At 37.3% G+C, this 15,975-nt stretch overlaps 1 protein-coding gene across 10 annotated transcripts in view; it reads left to right on the plus strand.

The window, feature by feature from the left end:
• The window catches only part of foxp1b (forkhead box P1b), a 199,016-nt gene extending 193,801 nt beyond the window's left edge, over window positions 1-5,215 (plus strand). For all 10 annotated transcript variants that reach the window (XM_056253697.1, XM_056253693.1, XM_056253699.1 and 7 more), the window contains 3 exons: window positions 637-706; window positions 1,269-1,435; window positions 4,720-5,215. In XM_056253697.1, the coding sequence (XP_056109672.1) occupies window positions 637-706; window positions 1,269-1,435; window positions 4,720-4,864 (382 nt within the window). In that variant the 3' untranslated portion in view covers window positions 4,865-5,215. The remainder of the gene's footprint in view (window positions 1-636; window positions 707-1,268; window positions 1,436-4,719) is intronic.
• Window positions 5,216-15,975: the final 10,760 nt, after the last annotated feature.

The raw sequence follows: 15,975 nt of genomic DNA on the forward strand, positions 1-15,975 counted from the left end.
GCTTTTGGAGTGGAACTTCCCCAAACTGGAAGTGACTCCCATAATCTAAAACGCAGTAGGGTCGTTAGGAAAAAGGTGGATAGGGGGATTTATTTTTAACAAAATACTTCCTCAAACAAGGCTGCTGAAAAAGTTTTGCGCTCTATAAGATCTGATGCTAGCATGTTGCTAAGATAACAACACAAGTATAAGAATACACAGAAATATTGGGTACAAGATCAAATCAAGTACAAATTTGAATGATACTTTTTCGATATCGAATGAAATTATTATTATTTTTCTTAGCTTGTCAGTGCATTCTGGGATTCCCTATTCCACAACTGACAGATGCATTGCTTTAGATATTGGCCAAAACAAGCTTGCATTATTACAAGGCTGCATTATTATTTTGAAACAGCCTTCGCATTGGAAGTGAAGTAGGCCAAGTAGGCAGCTAGTTTTGGGACAGAGCTCCAGTGTTAAAGAGCTTTTGATAGTTTAGTGCCATCTATTGATTTTGCTTTTGAGTTTCATTGGAAATCAGATTGTACTCTAAATACTGACTTCAGTGTAAAATCAATCTGCTCAGTAGACCGGAGACAGTATGACTTGTTTCACTACTGAGCTGAACGTGTGTGTATATTTTTGTCTCTACAGAAGTCCAGCTCTGGTAAAGAACATCCATACCACTTTGGGATATGGTCCCGCCCTTTCTGCAGCCTTCCAGGTAAAATCACAAGCTTGCAGCATCCAATCCTTATCCATATTATTATGTTTTTTTAGTTCCTGCCTTCATCCAGTCATTGACTGTACAATATAGTACTGTATGTACTCATTTTGTGTACAGTTGATGAAGCAATAAAGCTTGCCTGAAAATATTACTCTTTTAGCTGGTTTATAAGGTGACAGTCTTGCATGACGAATCTACAGTTTTCTATTATTCCCTTGAGGGCACTACGAGAATGATAAAGCACAAATATATCAAATAATTATCGAGTACACACCTAATCTGCATCATTTGCATTTCATTTTGTGTCAATAGCACTAAAAAGCTTTCTGTCTTTTGGGGGTTTTTTGTAGAAAATATCAAAAAAAATAATTCTCTTGAACAGACAATCATGCCGTCATTATCACTTTAAAAACTTTGAAATAGTTTCTATAATAGTCTTCTAAAAATGGCTGAAATGATTATTATTTTGGATGAGCCTAAGTATCTGAAGGCCATTGAATGGTCCCGATGTTTTGAATGAATTGGTCTCACCGAGTTCATCTCCTCCATTCTGTTTTAGGCTTCAATGGCAGAGAACAACATACCTCTATACACTACCGCTTCCATCGGAAGTCCCACTCTTAACTCGCTTGCCAGCGCCATCCGAGAGGAAATGAATGGGGCCATGGACCACGGGAACAGCAACGGTAGTGACAGCAGCCCTGGACGCTCACCCCTGCCAGCTATGTGAGTGGCTCACATCCCACCTTCAGAATGTGTGTGTGACTGAGATAAGAGCGCGAGGTACAGGGAGATGTCCAGGAATCATTAGGCTCACGCGCATGCAGGCCGACGCTCGTACAGCTTAGGTGGTGGACATTTTTCACCAGGTCGCTAGGAGTTGAAAATAGTCTCCGAACGCACAGTAGGGTTCGATGTACATTACAGTAGATGTTTAGCCAGCCGTGAAATTATATAGAAAACCAGTTGACAGAGGAAGCAGGAATTGTGAATGCAGTCTTAGAAAGGAAACCCCACCTTTGGCAGGTTTCTAGGCTGGGGGAGCTCGTAAAGAAAATAGTGTCTCTCCGTGTTATTTCGAGGAGATGTTTATAAACTGGCTTTTATTACGGGTCAATAGTGTGCGGCGTTCAACGTTGAGTTCCTCCCTAATTATTGCCTCCATTTTGTTTAAATATTTACAAAAGTGGTGAATAGAAGATGACAGAACTGGCCTCCTTTTTCCACCCAGACAGGACTCGCAGCACGTCCGAAAACTCTCCGAGCTGTCGAGAGTAAAACAACGAAGGGAGGGGTGGGGGGTCGTAATTAGCCCCGACGAAACTGCTCCAAGATTTCCATGTAGCTGAGCTGCGGTCGGGGTTGGAAACCACAGCTCCCCATACACTTGTTGTATGGGAGGGGCCGCAGTGTTGTTTGAAGCTTAAAATAATACGGTGCAGACAACATGGTTTCCAGATGTTGGAGGACAGAACGCTGATTTGTTGCTCGGCCAGATTTATTGCCGTTTCTGTGAAACATCAGCAAATCGTGTTTTTTTTTTTTTTTTTTTTTTTTTTTAAATGGCGCGGTAATGAACTCGTGAAGATGTGGATGAGAGAAACGCTAATGGCAGGTAACATAGCTGCAGGCCTGCCCCATCCGCAGGATACAGAGAGACAGGATGAGGCTGTCTGCCTCTCACCTCTCCAGGCATTTGCCAACTTAACACACTCAAAAGCAAAGATGTTGCCCAAACACGAGCTGTACAAAGTGTGAGAATGTACGAGCATACATAAAACATTCACATAAAAAGCACTGAGGTTTATTAAGTTAACCAGATTTATGGATCATGTTATCAAGGGCATCGCGTTTCAGTTTCGCTGAAAAACTTCTTTTCTCAGTAATGGAAAGGGAAGTGGAAATGATAGATTAGGCAAGGAAAGCTTTTTATTTTAGAATCTGTTCAAGCATAAATTACTTTTCAATGCAAAAAATTATTTATAACTGTAATTAAAATATCTAATAGTATTTCCCAAACATGAGTTTTATAAAGTATGACCCTACATAAAACAAGAAAAGGAAAATCCATTTTTTTTTCAGAATATTCTGATTAACATAATTTATTTTTATGATTACATTATCAAGAGCATCATGTGATGAAATAAAATATTAATAGCATGTGCTTTAGGCAAGTACCATGGTAATTCCATTTCTATGACGTAACACCCACTACCATGGTATTATCATCTGACTCCATCACTTTACCGTGGTACCACCACAGTACTTTTTTGTAAAGTGTTACCTTTTGCAAAAATGTTTTTATTTTGGATTTTCTCAAATCAAACAAATTCTGTGTACAAATTGTTAACTCAAACTTTTTCAAATGGTGTAATTAAATGTCAACTATTAAAATAAGTATATAATTATATCCATCTTGACATGCTATGAAGTAAACCAGGCCTGTAATTATGTTGTAAACACACAAGTACATTATGATAATAGAACCTCTATATGCTAGCATTATTTCTTTTGAATCACACACTGCCTTATGATTCAAAGTCGTAAATAATAACATCTAACAAATGGGCTTCCATCTGCCTCACCTGTTTGTATTGTTGCAGATGTCTGCAGTCAGACGCTTCAGTCCCAATTACAATGAAGGCTAAAGTGGAGTGCATCTCAGTTGCATATTAATAACAATTTCATGTTTGCCCTCCAGCTAGAGAGGCAATGGATACATGGAGATGCTTTGATCTGAAACCGATAGAATGGGGAGAGTTTTCTTATTATTCACACACAAATATGATAACTCATTAGCATGGCTGCTTTCTTAACAATCGTGGCTGAGAAGCACATGAGAGAAATAAAGATTGTGGCCAATTACATTTGCCAAACATGTCTCAGAGAAAACCTATAGTTTGCCATGTGAGACTAATTAACTTAAAGGCTTTGCTACAGCTGCTTCTAATGTTTATTCTTTCATTCGTTTCAGTTTTGCTCCTCGGTACAGTCAGCGCTCGCTCTATTCCTGCAGTGTTTCTGTAATGAGAAATTTGGCAGATCTCATCTCTGTGGACAATCCTTTGCCCAGACTGTGGGCCGGGGTTCATGTTTTGCCTTGTTTACAACTGACAGCGTTATTATTCTTGTAAGGGCTCTGTTTCTTATCACAGGCGTTTGTGTTGGGCCCCGTCGTCAGCGCCTCCCCCTTCCCCTCTCCCCGCCACTGCTTTTCTTCCCCTTATTGACACTTTGGTTAGAAGTTGCATTAATTTTGCGTGTATTTAAAGTGTATGCCGTGCTGTCTGGTCACCGTGTCTTTTTGCACGCTTGAAGTTGATTAATGACGGAACCTTACGCAGGGTCGTCCTCTAGAGACCCGCCTCACAGGTTGTGCATGTTAACGAGAGAGAAGAGCGGCACTGATCGCACACCACCGGGAAGCTGACAGGACGTCCGCTCGCTCGTTCCTACGCCTGCCACCGCTCTCCGCAGTCCATTCTCTCGTCGCAAAGTCGTATGTTATTAATCTCCCTCATTTATCAATTCAAAGTGAAAACCCTGTTGTCAGGCCAGCTGTGGAAAATAAAGCCGGCTGGTATCCCGGTGTTGGAAGAGCTGAAAGGGAAGTGGAGTTATCAGGAGTGTTGCTGTGCCCACCTCTGTTAGTCTTTCATTATAGAAACAGCTGGTCGTTACTTTATTCCTTTTTGTTTTTGAATATTTAGACACTGATTCGATCATATTGATTATATGGTTTTAATTGTCACGAAATTGCCTAGAAACTGTAGATCCATATTTTTATGCGTATTTTTATTTTTTTGTATAGACGTCCTCACCAAAAACGATTCTTTGGTGTGTCGACTTAAAAACTCAAATTAAAGAAAAAGAAAAAGTCAAAGCCACCACATAATATCTATAAACAAAAGAATATTCATTCATTAAGGTTTATTCTTTTTTTTTCTTCTGAGAATCGTCTTTTTTTTTTGTGCAAATAAATGAACGTTACTGTTCTGTTTTTTCCGAAGGCATCATATCAGCGTAAAAGAGGAGCCACTGGACCCTGAGGAGCACGAAGGCCCCCTTTCGCTCGTGACAACAGCCAATCACAGTCCAGACTTTGACCACAACAGAGATTACGAGGACGACCATGGGAACGAGGACATGCTGTAAGCCTGGTTTCTCCCAGGTCCTCTGCCGAAAAGGCCATACTAACTGCGGTCACATGCGAGACCACTCCAGATATAGACTGGATTCACAATTCTCTTGTTGACAGCTATTAAAAATGTTTCCGATTTACTCTTAGTGCCATTAAATACAAAACGAAATACGAGATAAGAAAATCTATTCCATTTGGAAGTATTTTTGATTTGTTTCTACTTTTCGTTTAAAAGACGAGATGCATCAATTTCTACTCATCATCTGATGAAGAGACATTTGGTACTGGGGCCTGCTTCTACTTCGTTTTGGCATAAGTGTCACTGAGACCAGAGCGGACATGAAAACACAGCTGAGAAAGACTCATTGCTCTCAGAGTCGAATAAACACTGATCACAAACTCTCTCTCACACACACACAAATCATTAGCGCTTCAATGAGCGTGCCACTCACAGTGTGCGTGTACGTATGTGACTTTAATGCATTGCCTCTGCCTTCAGATCTTCTTAAAGGACGGTTCAGCCAAAAATGAAAATTCTGTCATTTACTCACCCTCATGTCATTCCAAACCCATATGACTTACTTTCTTCCGTGAAACACAAAAAGAGCGCACTTGGTTGCGTTTTCACATAATAAAAGGGAATGCTCTCCCTGGGAGTTCACTGGAGAAGTAAGCAGGGTCTGAATTGTGATTCTTTTGAGTCAAATCTTTGAAAATCAATTGGTTCACAAATCACTGATTCTCGTGTTCAACTCACTGACTCAGTGATCTGCTCACGGCTCGCAGGAAGGGAAGAATGAAGTGAATAGCAGCTTAAATTTTGGTTTGTGTCTTATCCAAATCAATCTACAACTTATAGTAAAATGAGTAAATATATGATGCTTTTGTAAAAGCTTAAAAGCTCTACTCCCCATTAATTGTAATTGCATGATAAAAATCACTGAGTACTGAGGTAGCAGAGAGTTTTTAGGGGTAAAAAGTCATATGATGATGAAAAATGTACAGAATTTTCATTTTTTAAGTGCACTATTCCTTTAAGTTTGCTGTCATCACAGCTGGAGCATATCTGTATGGTGTTTTGAGGGTTCCTGGGCAAATAATTGAAATTAGTGTCCTCTCATTACTCTGTGCTGTTAGCTATAAATTCATTTTGTTGGGTTTGTTTGTTTTGGTAACTGATCAGACCTCATGAATAATGACGTGGAGTTATGGTGTGCTTAGCACTGGATGAATGTTAAGGCTTCTCATGCTCTCTTTTTTCCCTCTTCCTTTCCTTTCGAAATTGAAACAGAATGTCGCATTACCGTGTAGTATTTTTCTGTCATTTGTTCCTAGCGTTTCGAATCGCCACTTTGCAGTCACATTGCCCTTGCGTGCCGACACACACTCCCCCCCCCCCCCCCCCCCCGCTCATGAAGTCCATCTGCAAATGCACTACTCATAATGAAGGCTCCCTCTCCACGCACCAATGAAGTTTAATTTTCACGTGGAATGAATGACAGAGAAATCAACGCAGGTTAACGTTTATCGTTCTGAAATTATACTTTCAAAAATCCCCTTCTGTGGTGATGCATGTTAGCGTCAACCATATCGCTGATCGAAACCATCATCTGTATTGCAAAATGAAATGTCAAAAAAATTGAAATAAGCAGCAGGGAGAGAATTGTTAGACAAAAGCTAATTGTGATTCCTGTCTGCATATATTAAACTTTATTTTTTTTGGGGGGGGGGGGACCCACTTCTGTCATTTCAAAGACTGTCTAGATGACTTTAGACTGCATTGCCTCTAGTTTCGGTATCTGTTTCACCACATCAATGACCGGCTCAGCCTCTGTCATTAGACATGATAATAATTACACATGGGATTAAATGTTAAAGGGATTATAAACCGAGGCTGACGGCACAGCCATGACCACTGAGCATTACGGCACTGGGGCGGCCCACTATGACCATTCGCATCTTGCCACATCAGCTTGGAAATGATTGTTTCCGACTGACCGTTTCCACGCAGGCCAGTTGAACCCGGGAAACGACTCTGATTTGGAAGCTGCCGCCGGCTAGTTTAGATTCAAATTTTGAGACTGCGCAAAGATGAGACTTTAGATTAGGCTTCTGCAAATCGTACACGATTGCGTTTTTTGTTTTTTTGTTTTTATGACTGCAACCAACCACTTTCTGTGTTCTTATTTATTACTTCAGTTTGTTTTTACTTAAGTTGATGTTTATGTCTCTTATCTGTGACTACCAAAGATACAAGATACTACAAGTTGATATATTCTATGTTCCATGCAATAGCTGAACGAAAGGCCAAATATCCTTATAGTGTTCCCCGCACTGGCCGAACACAGAAATGATGAAATGTCTGAAACTGTGTCGGGCTTCTTATGGTGAGAGAGATAAATAAAAAAGCCAAAGGGGTTGTTCGATGGGCAGCTGTATGTCTTTGCCTGTGACCAAAATAGGAGAGGAGAGGCAGAGATGGAGACCAACACGCGACCAAATCAAAGCAATGTTGTCTTTGGGCCAATGAAAAGGAAAAAGGGAGTGTTCTATCAGGAAATGATGGCTATAAAGGAGAAGGATATGGATGAAAGAGTTTAGGACTGTTCACTGTCGTCACAGGAAATTTAAAACCATTTGCATAACACAATGTGAACTGAACTTCGACTGGACCACACAATGATGAGAGTTTTATTTGTTCTCATACTTTAGGTTTTGTTTTTTGCCATTTTATTATTTGAAAAGATTGTATGCCACTTACCTTGTAAATTCGAAACGGGATTCCCGATGTCCTTTTGTTAATCTTGGCAATGCTCTATGATTGTGTTTTAGTGTCTGTCAACTTATTACTTTTTTATATTAAAAAACACTCCTGTCAACCAATAAGCTGGGTACAAGGTACTTTAATGGCAGTTACTACTATTTGTAAATTTATCCAAGCATTTCTTATTGACGGGCACCCTGTGGTTCACTAAAATGAACCGAGCATCCGGGCAGCTGAGGGACTGTGGGAAGGATTCAGGGCTGTTTCTGATTGTTATTCTTGAGCAGGTAGATGAGAGCATTCACCGCATGTGTAGCTCTGCATTACTGAAGAAATCCAGCATGAGAAACTGTTAGTATGCATACCTCACTTCAAACCTATAGGGAATGAGTAACTAAGAAAATGATGTAACATTTCACTCAGTTGCACTTAGTCGTATGTCTTGCATGTTTAGTCTAAAACTGTAGCAAACTATTTTAAGAAAAAGATTTTTTTTTTTTTTTTTATATATAAAAATCAGAGCTTGTTTATCACGAGGGTCTCTCTCTTTTTTTTTCTTCTTCTTTTAAACCAATCCAATCCTCAGGATTTTTTATCGTTAAGAAACACCATTCGGCTTCGAATTATTTTGCTTCTCACATGCGGTAAACTGTTTCCTGTCTCTGCTCTTTTAGCTCATGTTGAAATAGGTTGTACATACACCACATTATAGCTTGTGTCCTCTCATCTTCTCCTGATTCTTTTCAAAGAACAAAAAAAAAATACTGTTTGTATTACCATGTTTGCTTTCTCACAACTGCTTTGTATTTACTATTAAAAAAGACGGAAAAACACAAAGAAATGAGCTACTGTATGTATTCCAATAGCAAACTGTGCTGCAAATGTAATTGACTTCATAATCCTTGCTTTTCTGGGGGGGGGGGGGGGAGGAAACTTGCAGACATCTGTGAGCGAGAGGGGAGGGAATGGATCCGGGGATAATCCTCCGTTTTTGGATTCTAAAAACTGGAGAATACAAAACAGATTTGTCTCTGTTATCATTGACCGAAACATTTTGTTCGGTCTTTCCCTTCTTTCCTTGTGTTAAGCTGTTTTTAATACGTTGGAAAAAAGATCCTGCTTTTCGGGTCTAGATTAGCTTTAAAAGCAGGTGCAAGGGGAAATTCTTGCATGCAAAAATCATTTTCTTAATCCCTATTTTTCTCTTTCTCTTACTGTATTTTCCAGTAAAACTATCTAAATGTGCAATTGTACTTAAAGTAAATTTATTTGAACGTTTTTAGAAGTTAATTCGAAACATTTTGCCAGGGAGGTAGGAACTTGATTCACAACATATTCTCTGAAATATATTTTCTTAGTATTTAGTACACAAATTGACCTTGTTTTAAGGTACAGTTGTCTTGTTTTCTAGTAAATATACTGATAAAGAAAAAAGGTTTGCCATGAGGAAAGTCTAAGAATCATGAACACATAATGTTGATTTGTGTGTATCTCTAGAAAACCAGACAAACCAGGTAGACAATGTATCTGAGTTTTCTATGAGGTAATAAAATGGTCTTATAATCAGTGTTGGGGAAAGTTACTTTTAAAAGTAATGCATTACAATATTGTGTTACTCCCTAAAAAAAATTGCATTATTTACTTTTTATAGAAAGTAATGTGTCGCGTTACCTATTCTCACCTGGACTGATTTTGCTTGTTTTTTTAATAACAAAAAAAAGTTACATTTTTGGCAAATGTACAGCCCTTTCACACCAAAAGTGAAATGAATAAGCCTCAAGTGGAAGTGCAAATTCACATCTGGATAATAAAGAGAGATTAAATACATAAAGTATATGTGTTATCATATTTCATTATTGCCGGTTTGCGTAAAATTCTGAGTTTGCATTTCACAGTTTTATTCTTTTTGAGGAACACTGAATCTGTTTTTGTGCAAGTGAGATGAGTAAATGCATGCTCACATTTAGTCTAGAGCTACAATCTAAAATCTTTACTTTCTCACTTTGCTGACCACTCCGTTATAGACAGTCTAAAGCTTGACTCTCATGTTCGATATAGATGCAATAAAAATGCATTTTGTTTCTGAATGATATGCATATTTCATCACCTGTGCTGCTGTACCACACTCTAATAAAAGATACAGATAATGGTTTGTCATATATGCACACATGACATGCAAAGATAAGGCTCAAGGCAGAACTGAACTGCATTTATCAGTTTCAGCACAACATTATTGAGTGTCTTTCATAAGATTATGGACAGCGATATTTGGGCTGTTTGTTATCGAACGCTCAATGCGACGTCTGTAATGACCGGCACTATCATGGCAGCTCGGACATTAAATTACCTTCTAATTAAAAAGAGACAGTTAAACTGTCCTTTACCAACAGCAATTTAGGTAACTGCATTTGACCAGCTATAAATTGTTACTGCATTAAAATCCCAGAAATATTAGCGATATGGATTTCTTGATGGAAATTAATGCTGATGATGAGGAGTTTGCTTTTTATGAGGGATGCACAGGGTCATGCTAGCCACTAAACAGCAGACAGAGATCAGGCCTAAGCATTTTTAATCTTGTGAAACAAGCAATTACAAATAGTTGCATTGATTTGTTAAAAAGCTTTAGGTGACATAAATTGTTTCCCGCTTAGCTTATTGCTCTGATACATAAATGTCACTGAGGATATTATTAATTAAAGATGCTGGAAGACAAGATTTAAAGGAAACAATATAAAATTATGGTTAGACTTTTTGGTGGTAATATTTTATCCCGTGTTTGGAGCTTCTTAATTTCATTGCTGTTGTCTCTCCAATATTGCCTGTTCAGAAGTGCTCTCTAGTTCTCTCCTCATCCGCTGTCATAGTCTGTACTGGTTCTGTTTCCAACCAAAACAACATTGTTTTATTGTTATGCCTGATTGAAAAGAGTAAAAAGCCCTGCATCCCTTCACACTAAAGCTTCTATAGTTTGTCTTTGGATAAAGAGTCACTTAAAAATCTATGAAAGCAAATTATTGGTTTAAATTCTATACTGTTCAAATGTTTTAAAAAGGATTTGGATATTACATCATTGTTATTTTAGTAGTATATATTTTACTTCTATTTTCAATTAGTCTTTTTATATTTTCTATATAGTCTTTTAAGTTTTAGTCATTTTGTTGTTTTGTCATTTCTATTAGTTTTTTTAAATGTCAATATATATATATATATATTTCTTTCAATTTAAGTTATAGCCGAAGTAAAATATTTTGTTTCAGTTAAAATGTATTATATTTCAGGTAACAATGTTTTTAATTTTTTTTTAGTTAACTACAGTAACCTGTATTACAATATATATATATATATATATATATATATATATATATGTGTGTATGTGTGTGTGTGTGTGTTTATATAGTAATTCCCTATTCTCATTTTTACTTATTTATTCATGAATAAATGAAATGAATACATTTTCAGTCAACCGCAACTAAAACTGATACTAAAACATAAAAATACATTTTCATTACTTATTTCATAACTTATTACAACAACAAAAAAGTTAACTGAAATAAAATAAAATATTTTTAAAAACATATTTTATTTAAGGTAGTTGCCAAGACAACATTTCTAATTTTAATTTAGTTTAATTTGATGTCTTAAAATAAAAATTAATAAAAACCATATAGCCTAGACAAATAAAATAAAAATAATACAACAAAATACATCAGAGTATCTTTGCAAAGCATGAATACCTTTTGATCTTAAAATGAAAATATGGCTGAAAAAAATCCACAAAAAAAAAAAAACTGTCTCTATCATGTCATTCACACCAGTCTACTTATGTTACCAAGTGCGAGTCTAGCCCTTATTACCGAGCCCACAGTCTGCGTAGGCTTTTGGAAATGAAATGGACAGATTAGTGCATTATCTTATTTACATATATTGAATTGCAGTAACAAGACTCCGTTCCTATCCCTCGTTTCATTCTAATTAAAGTGTGGCAATGCAACAGCAATCCACACAAGAGCTTTGCTTTAATAGTCAGAGCTGGCAAATTCCCAATCCTGCGACGTGGCAATTAGCAGGGGCGGTAGTGTTTGCTATTCACGGGTTTGATGTTTAAAAAAAAAAAAAGAGAAAAGTTTATTAAGATGAGCTGCTTCGGGCACTGGTGGGCAATAGACCTGCTGCAATTAGATTCCAATTATTTGTCAGTTTCTGATATTGTAAACCGCCACTTACCGCATCAGTTAAATTGACACACTGTGCTGCTTGGTTTAGCCTGTAATTAAAACATTTTGTGTTAATTAGATGATGACCACTTCATTCCAGGGCCTCTTGTGTTTGGAGCTTGTGTTTTTGTGATTTGCATCAGGCATGCTGTTTGGATCATGGGTTGTCAGATGCTGAGTTAATCAGCCAATGTTTTGATTCAATTACAGCCAGCTGTTCTACAGGCCTCGCAGGGCTGCACACACACACACACACACACAACTGCAGGTTATCAAATAAGATGAATAATATGCTTAAAGAATAATAATTAATATAATACTTTTTTTATTGTAATTTTGCTTTAAAAAAAGTTAAATATTCAAATTCCTTCACTCACACATTTAAAAAATAAAATCATTCAAACTGCATAAGCTGATTGGTCATATAATCAAACATTTTTCTTTTGTGCTAAATGGAAGCATTGTTTGGATTAATTTCCACATATTTTCCATATTCAAGCAGGATATCTGAATAATTTAGAGGATGCAAAACAACATGAATAATTACGAGTCTCGCCGCTTTACGCCACCACGCATTAATGGATGTGGCCAAGTTTACTTTTCATTTACATATCATGAGTGTAAAAAGCACATTTGCTAATGCATTCATCTAAGGTCAATACATATTTAACCACTAAAGTAGGTCTGAATGTCTGTGGAGACGTTCTGTGTATGTATATATGGAATACAACTTAGTGTCTCTAATACCAATGTATGCACTGTAAAAAATGATCGTGATTTTAACGGTAAAAGACTGTAAAAATGCTACAGTGAAAAACTGTTAATTGGTTAACAGAAAGTTTCCTTACTATATACGGTAAATAACTGTGATAGATCTAATGGTACATTTAATGTAATTTTACTGTTAAATTTACAGTTTTTGAAAGTGAAAAAGAGCAACTCATTGTATAATTTACAGTGAAAAACCCTAAATTGACATTCCCACAAATCCCTGCATGACACTTCACATTTGATGTATTTTTGTTCAAATAACTTTCTTCATAGTTTTCTTTTTCTAATCAGTTATGTACATTAGGGTTTCATGTTATATTTAATGTTGTTGAATTAATGTTTACTGCATTTTTAAAATTTCAACATGTTACCATGATGGTGTTTAGTGTTAGTGTGAATTACACTGTGCAGCTTCTATAATAGTATTAATTCTCTTGTGGAAGAGCTGCTTGTGATGAGCTTTTATTGATCATGTGACTCTCATCACTGCTGAGAGTGGTGGTTGTCAGTGTATTACAATGGTATAAAACAGATATTAATACTTCAATAGGATGGTAAATTAACATTATATCAGATAATAAAATACGGTTTATTACTGTAAAATTAAGTTAAGTCTGTAAAACCAATAACGTTGCTACCGTATTTTTGACGGTAAAGTTCTGGCAACCACAGTTGCCGGTTTTTTACCGTAAAAATTACGGTTTATTTTTTACAGTGTGTATCATAGCAATTATGTGAAACTGCAAAGTTCTAGTACATTTTATTTCATGTTTCTGTGTTTTACAGGTTGATTATTTCCAGGTTTAAGATGAATGATTATGGAAAAAAGCAGCAAGGCCTACGTTCCCCAACCGTCTCATTAATATTTGGCACATTACAGTTTGAGATTAGAGCCTTTACTTTTACAGCCCTTTTACTCCTGTACACACTTTTACAGATACGTACTAATGCAGCTTCTGGTGTGACTCTCCACATCTCTCATTTCAGCCCAGATTTAATGCTCTTCTTCAGGGGAGGGGATGGAAAATAACTGTCATTAAAATATGTCATGGCAGCTGTTTACCTGCAGTGAACCTTGATTGAAGCAGGTCTGACTTTACACTGATGCCCCTCTAATCTGTATGACTGGCATGTTAATTTCCCCGACGCTGCCATTCAAAAACACAAACATGAAATGTTGGTTTTAGGTCTGGGAGCCCAGCTAGAGTGAATTTCAAGTACTTATTCAAATATTTCATTAAAATGTAAATTTTACATTGGTCCAACGCCTAGCTGTGCACAAGGCATGACTTAAGAAGTTATGAAGTTATAACACCAATCGTTTTTTTTCCCCCCCTGCCTTTCCAACGGCAATTAACTTGGACTATAAATGTCCTTACCTTGTTTTATCTCTTCTAACCGAGTGCCAAGAAATGCATCAAATGCAACAGGAGTGAGTCGGCTCGGCATTGACCAGTATTGGGGAGGGAAAAGACAGAAGCCAATTAAACATCAAGCGTCCCGCAGACTGCTAGCTAATCAATCCTCTTATCGCCACAGAGTGCAAATGCATTGATGGAAATTGAAGCTATGCGAGGAGGATAAAGGCATGGTGTTGAGGAATTGTAAATTAGAGATTGTCCCTAAATGCAAATGCGTGATCTAGATGGTTTACCAGCATGCATGGTTCATATAGAGTTTTGGTCTGTTAATCTGTGTAGCATCAGTGCATGTATATATTGTGTGCAGTGTGACTCCATAGACCTCTAGTCATTTTCAATATATTAGGCAAATATCAGGTGTTCAAGATTGCAAATTGTCGTTCAGCCCAGATTGGAGACTTAACAGTGTATTGACAGGAATGATGTGTTCGCAATACATCTCGAGCTTTAATATTCCTGTATCCGAGGTGTGGGTATAACTGGAAATGGCAAACTGATTTAATCTGTCACTTCCCGACTCGCAAGCTCTCGTTTTTTTGTGTTTTCCTGCCAGGAACAAACGCTCAAACTCGGCGGTTTGCGAATTCTGGCACGTCACGTTCCGTCTCCCTTCCACTTTATTTCGATGGCGCAGACAACACTCGCCTCCTGTTTCTTTATCTACTTCCCTCTCTTTTTTCTTTCATTTTTAACATTCAGGGGGAAGATAAAATGGTTGCAGGTGGTGATGAAAATAAAAGCCATCCATCATTATTTATTAGGCATGAAAAAGATACACAATAATGTAATTTAATCTCTCAGCAGACAATTATTTCCACATATTGATAATGCAAAGCGAAAAGTGCCATGAATCCTAATATGATGTTTGCTTTTATTGGTGTATAATACAAGCAGAACAAATAATGTAATTGTATCAGGAAGAGAATGTAATTATTTGCACATGCTAACATTATAAAAGCAATCTGCCTCAGACAATGGTATCATATTATTTTGCTGTGCTTAACTAGTTACAATTTGCATTTACTTATTATGTCTCAGTGGCAATAAAGCCGCCCCCTCTTGTGCTTGAAGTAGACCGCTGTTATTATCTGAACCCCCGTCCCCAACTTTTGATTGTTTGCAACTTGCTGTGATTTGAGATCATGAAAGTTTAAGTTTACACCCAGGAGGAGTGTCGTCTTTATTGAAGAGTTTGATAATATCATCTTGCATTGGACTAATGCTTTTCAGGTAGTTGTATGCGATATATATATCAGAGTTTATTGAAGTTAAAGCATCAAAAACTCACTTTGATCATTTCGTAAGACTGGAGGGTGAATTATTATCAAGGCTACAATTTCACCTCTCATAGCTTATACTACTAATGGGGTCCAAAAGTCTACTAGTAGACCACTAGTAGAAATGCTTCTTAGAATCCCAGAACCTTTGGACTCGCACGGTTTTCCAACAGGATCATTGCTTCCCAAGGACCCCAGAAAAGGAAGCCCCACAAATCCAGACCAAGGCAAAAAAGGCCATCCAATAATAATTCATCGTGACCTAACATGCTATGAGAAACAAGAATCCTCCTGAACAGCAGCCTTTAAACAGATTTTCTCTATTATTTGTAATGATTAACCATTAAACATACATTAAAAAAGCATCTTGATGCACGGACTGTCAGGGCACATCAGCCATGCGTCCTTCTCGCCTGTATCTTTAATAAAATGGTGTTCATGCCATATTGAACTAATGACCAGGAGAGTCAATGTAAAATTAGATCAAGCATCCACACTTGTGTCTCCCTGACATTATGAAAATGTTTTATTGATGACTCATTACAGGCCGTCCGGCATGAGGTGAGGGCTTTTTTTCTCTCTCTCTCCTCGATCCATCCTAATAGAAGATGCAAAGCCTAATAATGATAATGCCTCCTGAATAATTAATCCCCCCAAAACCCAATCCATCTCGAC

The sequence above is a fragment of the Rhinichthys klamathensis genome, unplaced genomic scaffold (assembly GCF_029890125.1).
Source record: "Rhinichthys klamathensis goyatoka isolate OS25496 unplaced genomic scaffold, OSU_Roscu_1.1 h1tg000109l_1, whole genome shotgun sequence".
NCBI classification, from domain to species: domain Eukaryota; kingdom Metazoa; phylum Chordata; class Actinopteri; order Cypriniformes; family Leuciscidae; genus Rhinichthys; species Rhinichthys klamathensis.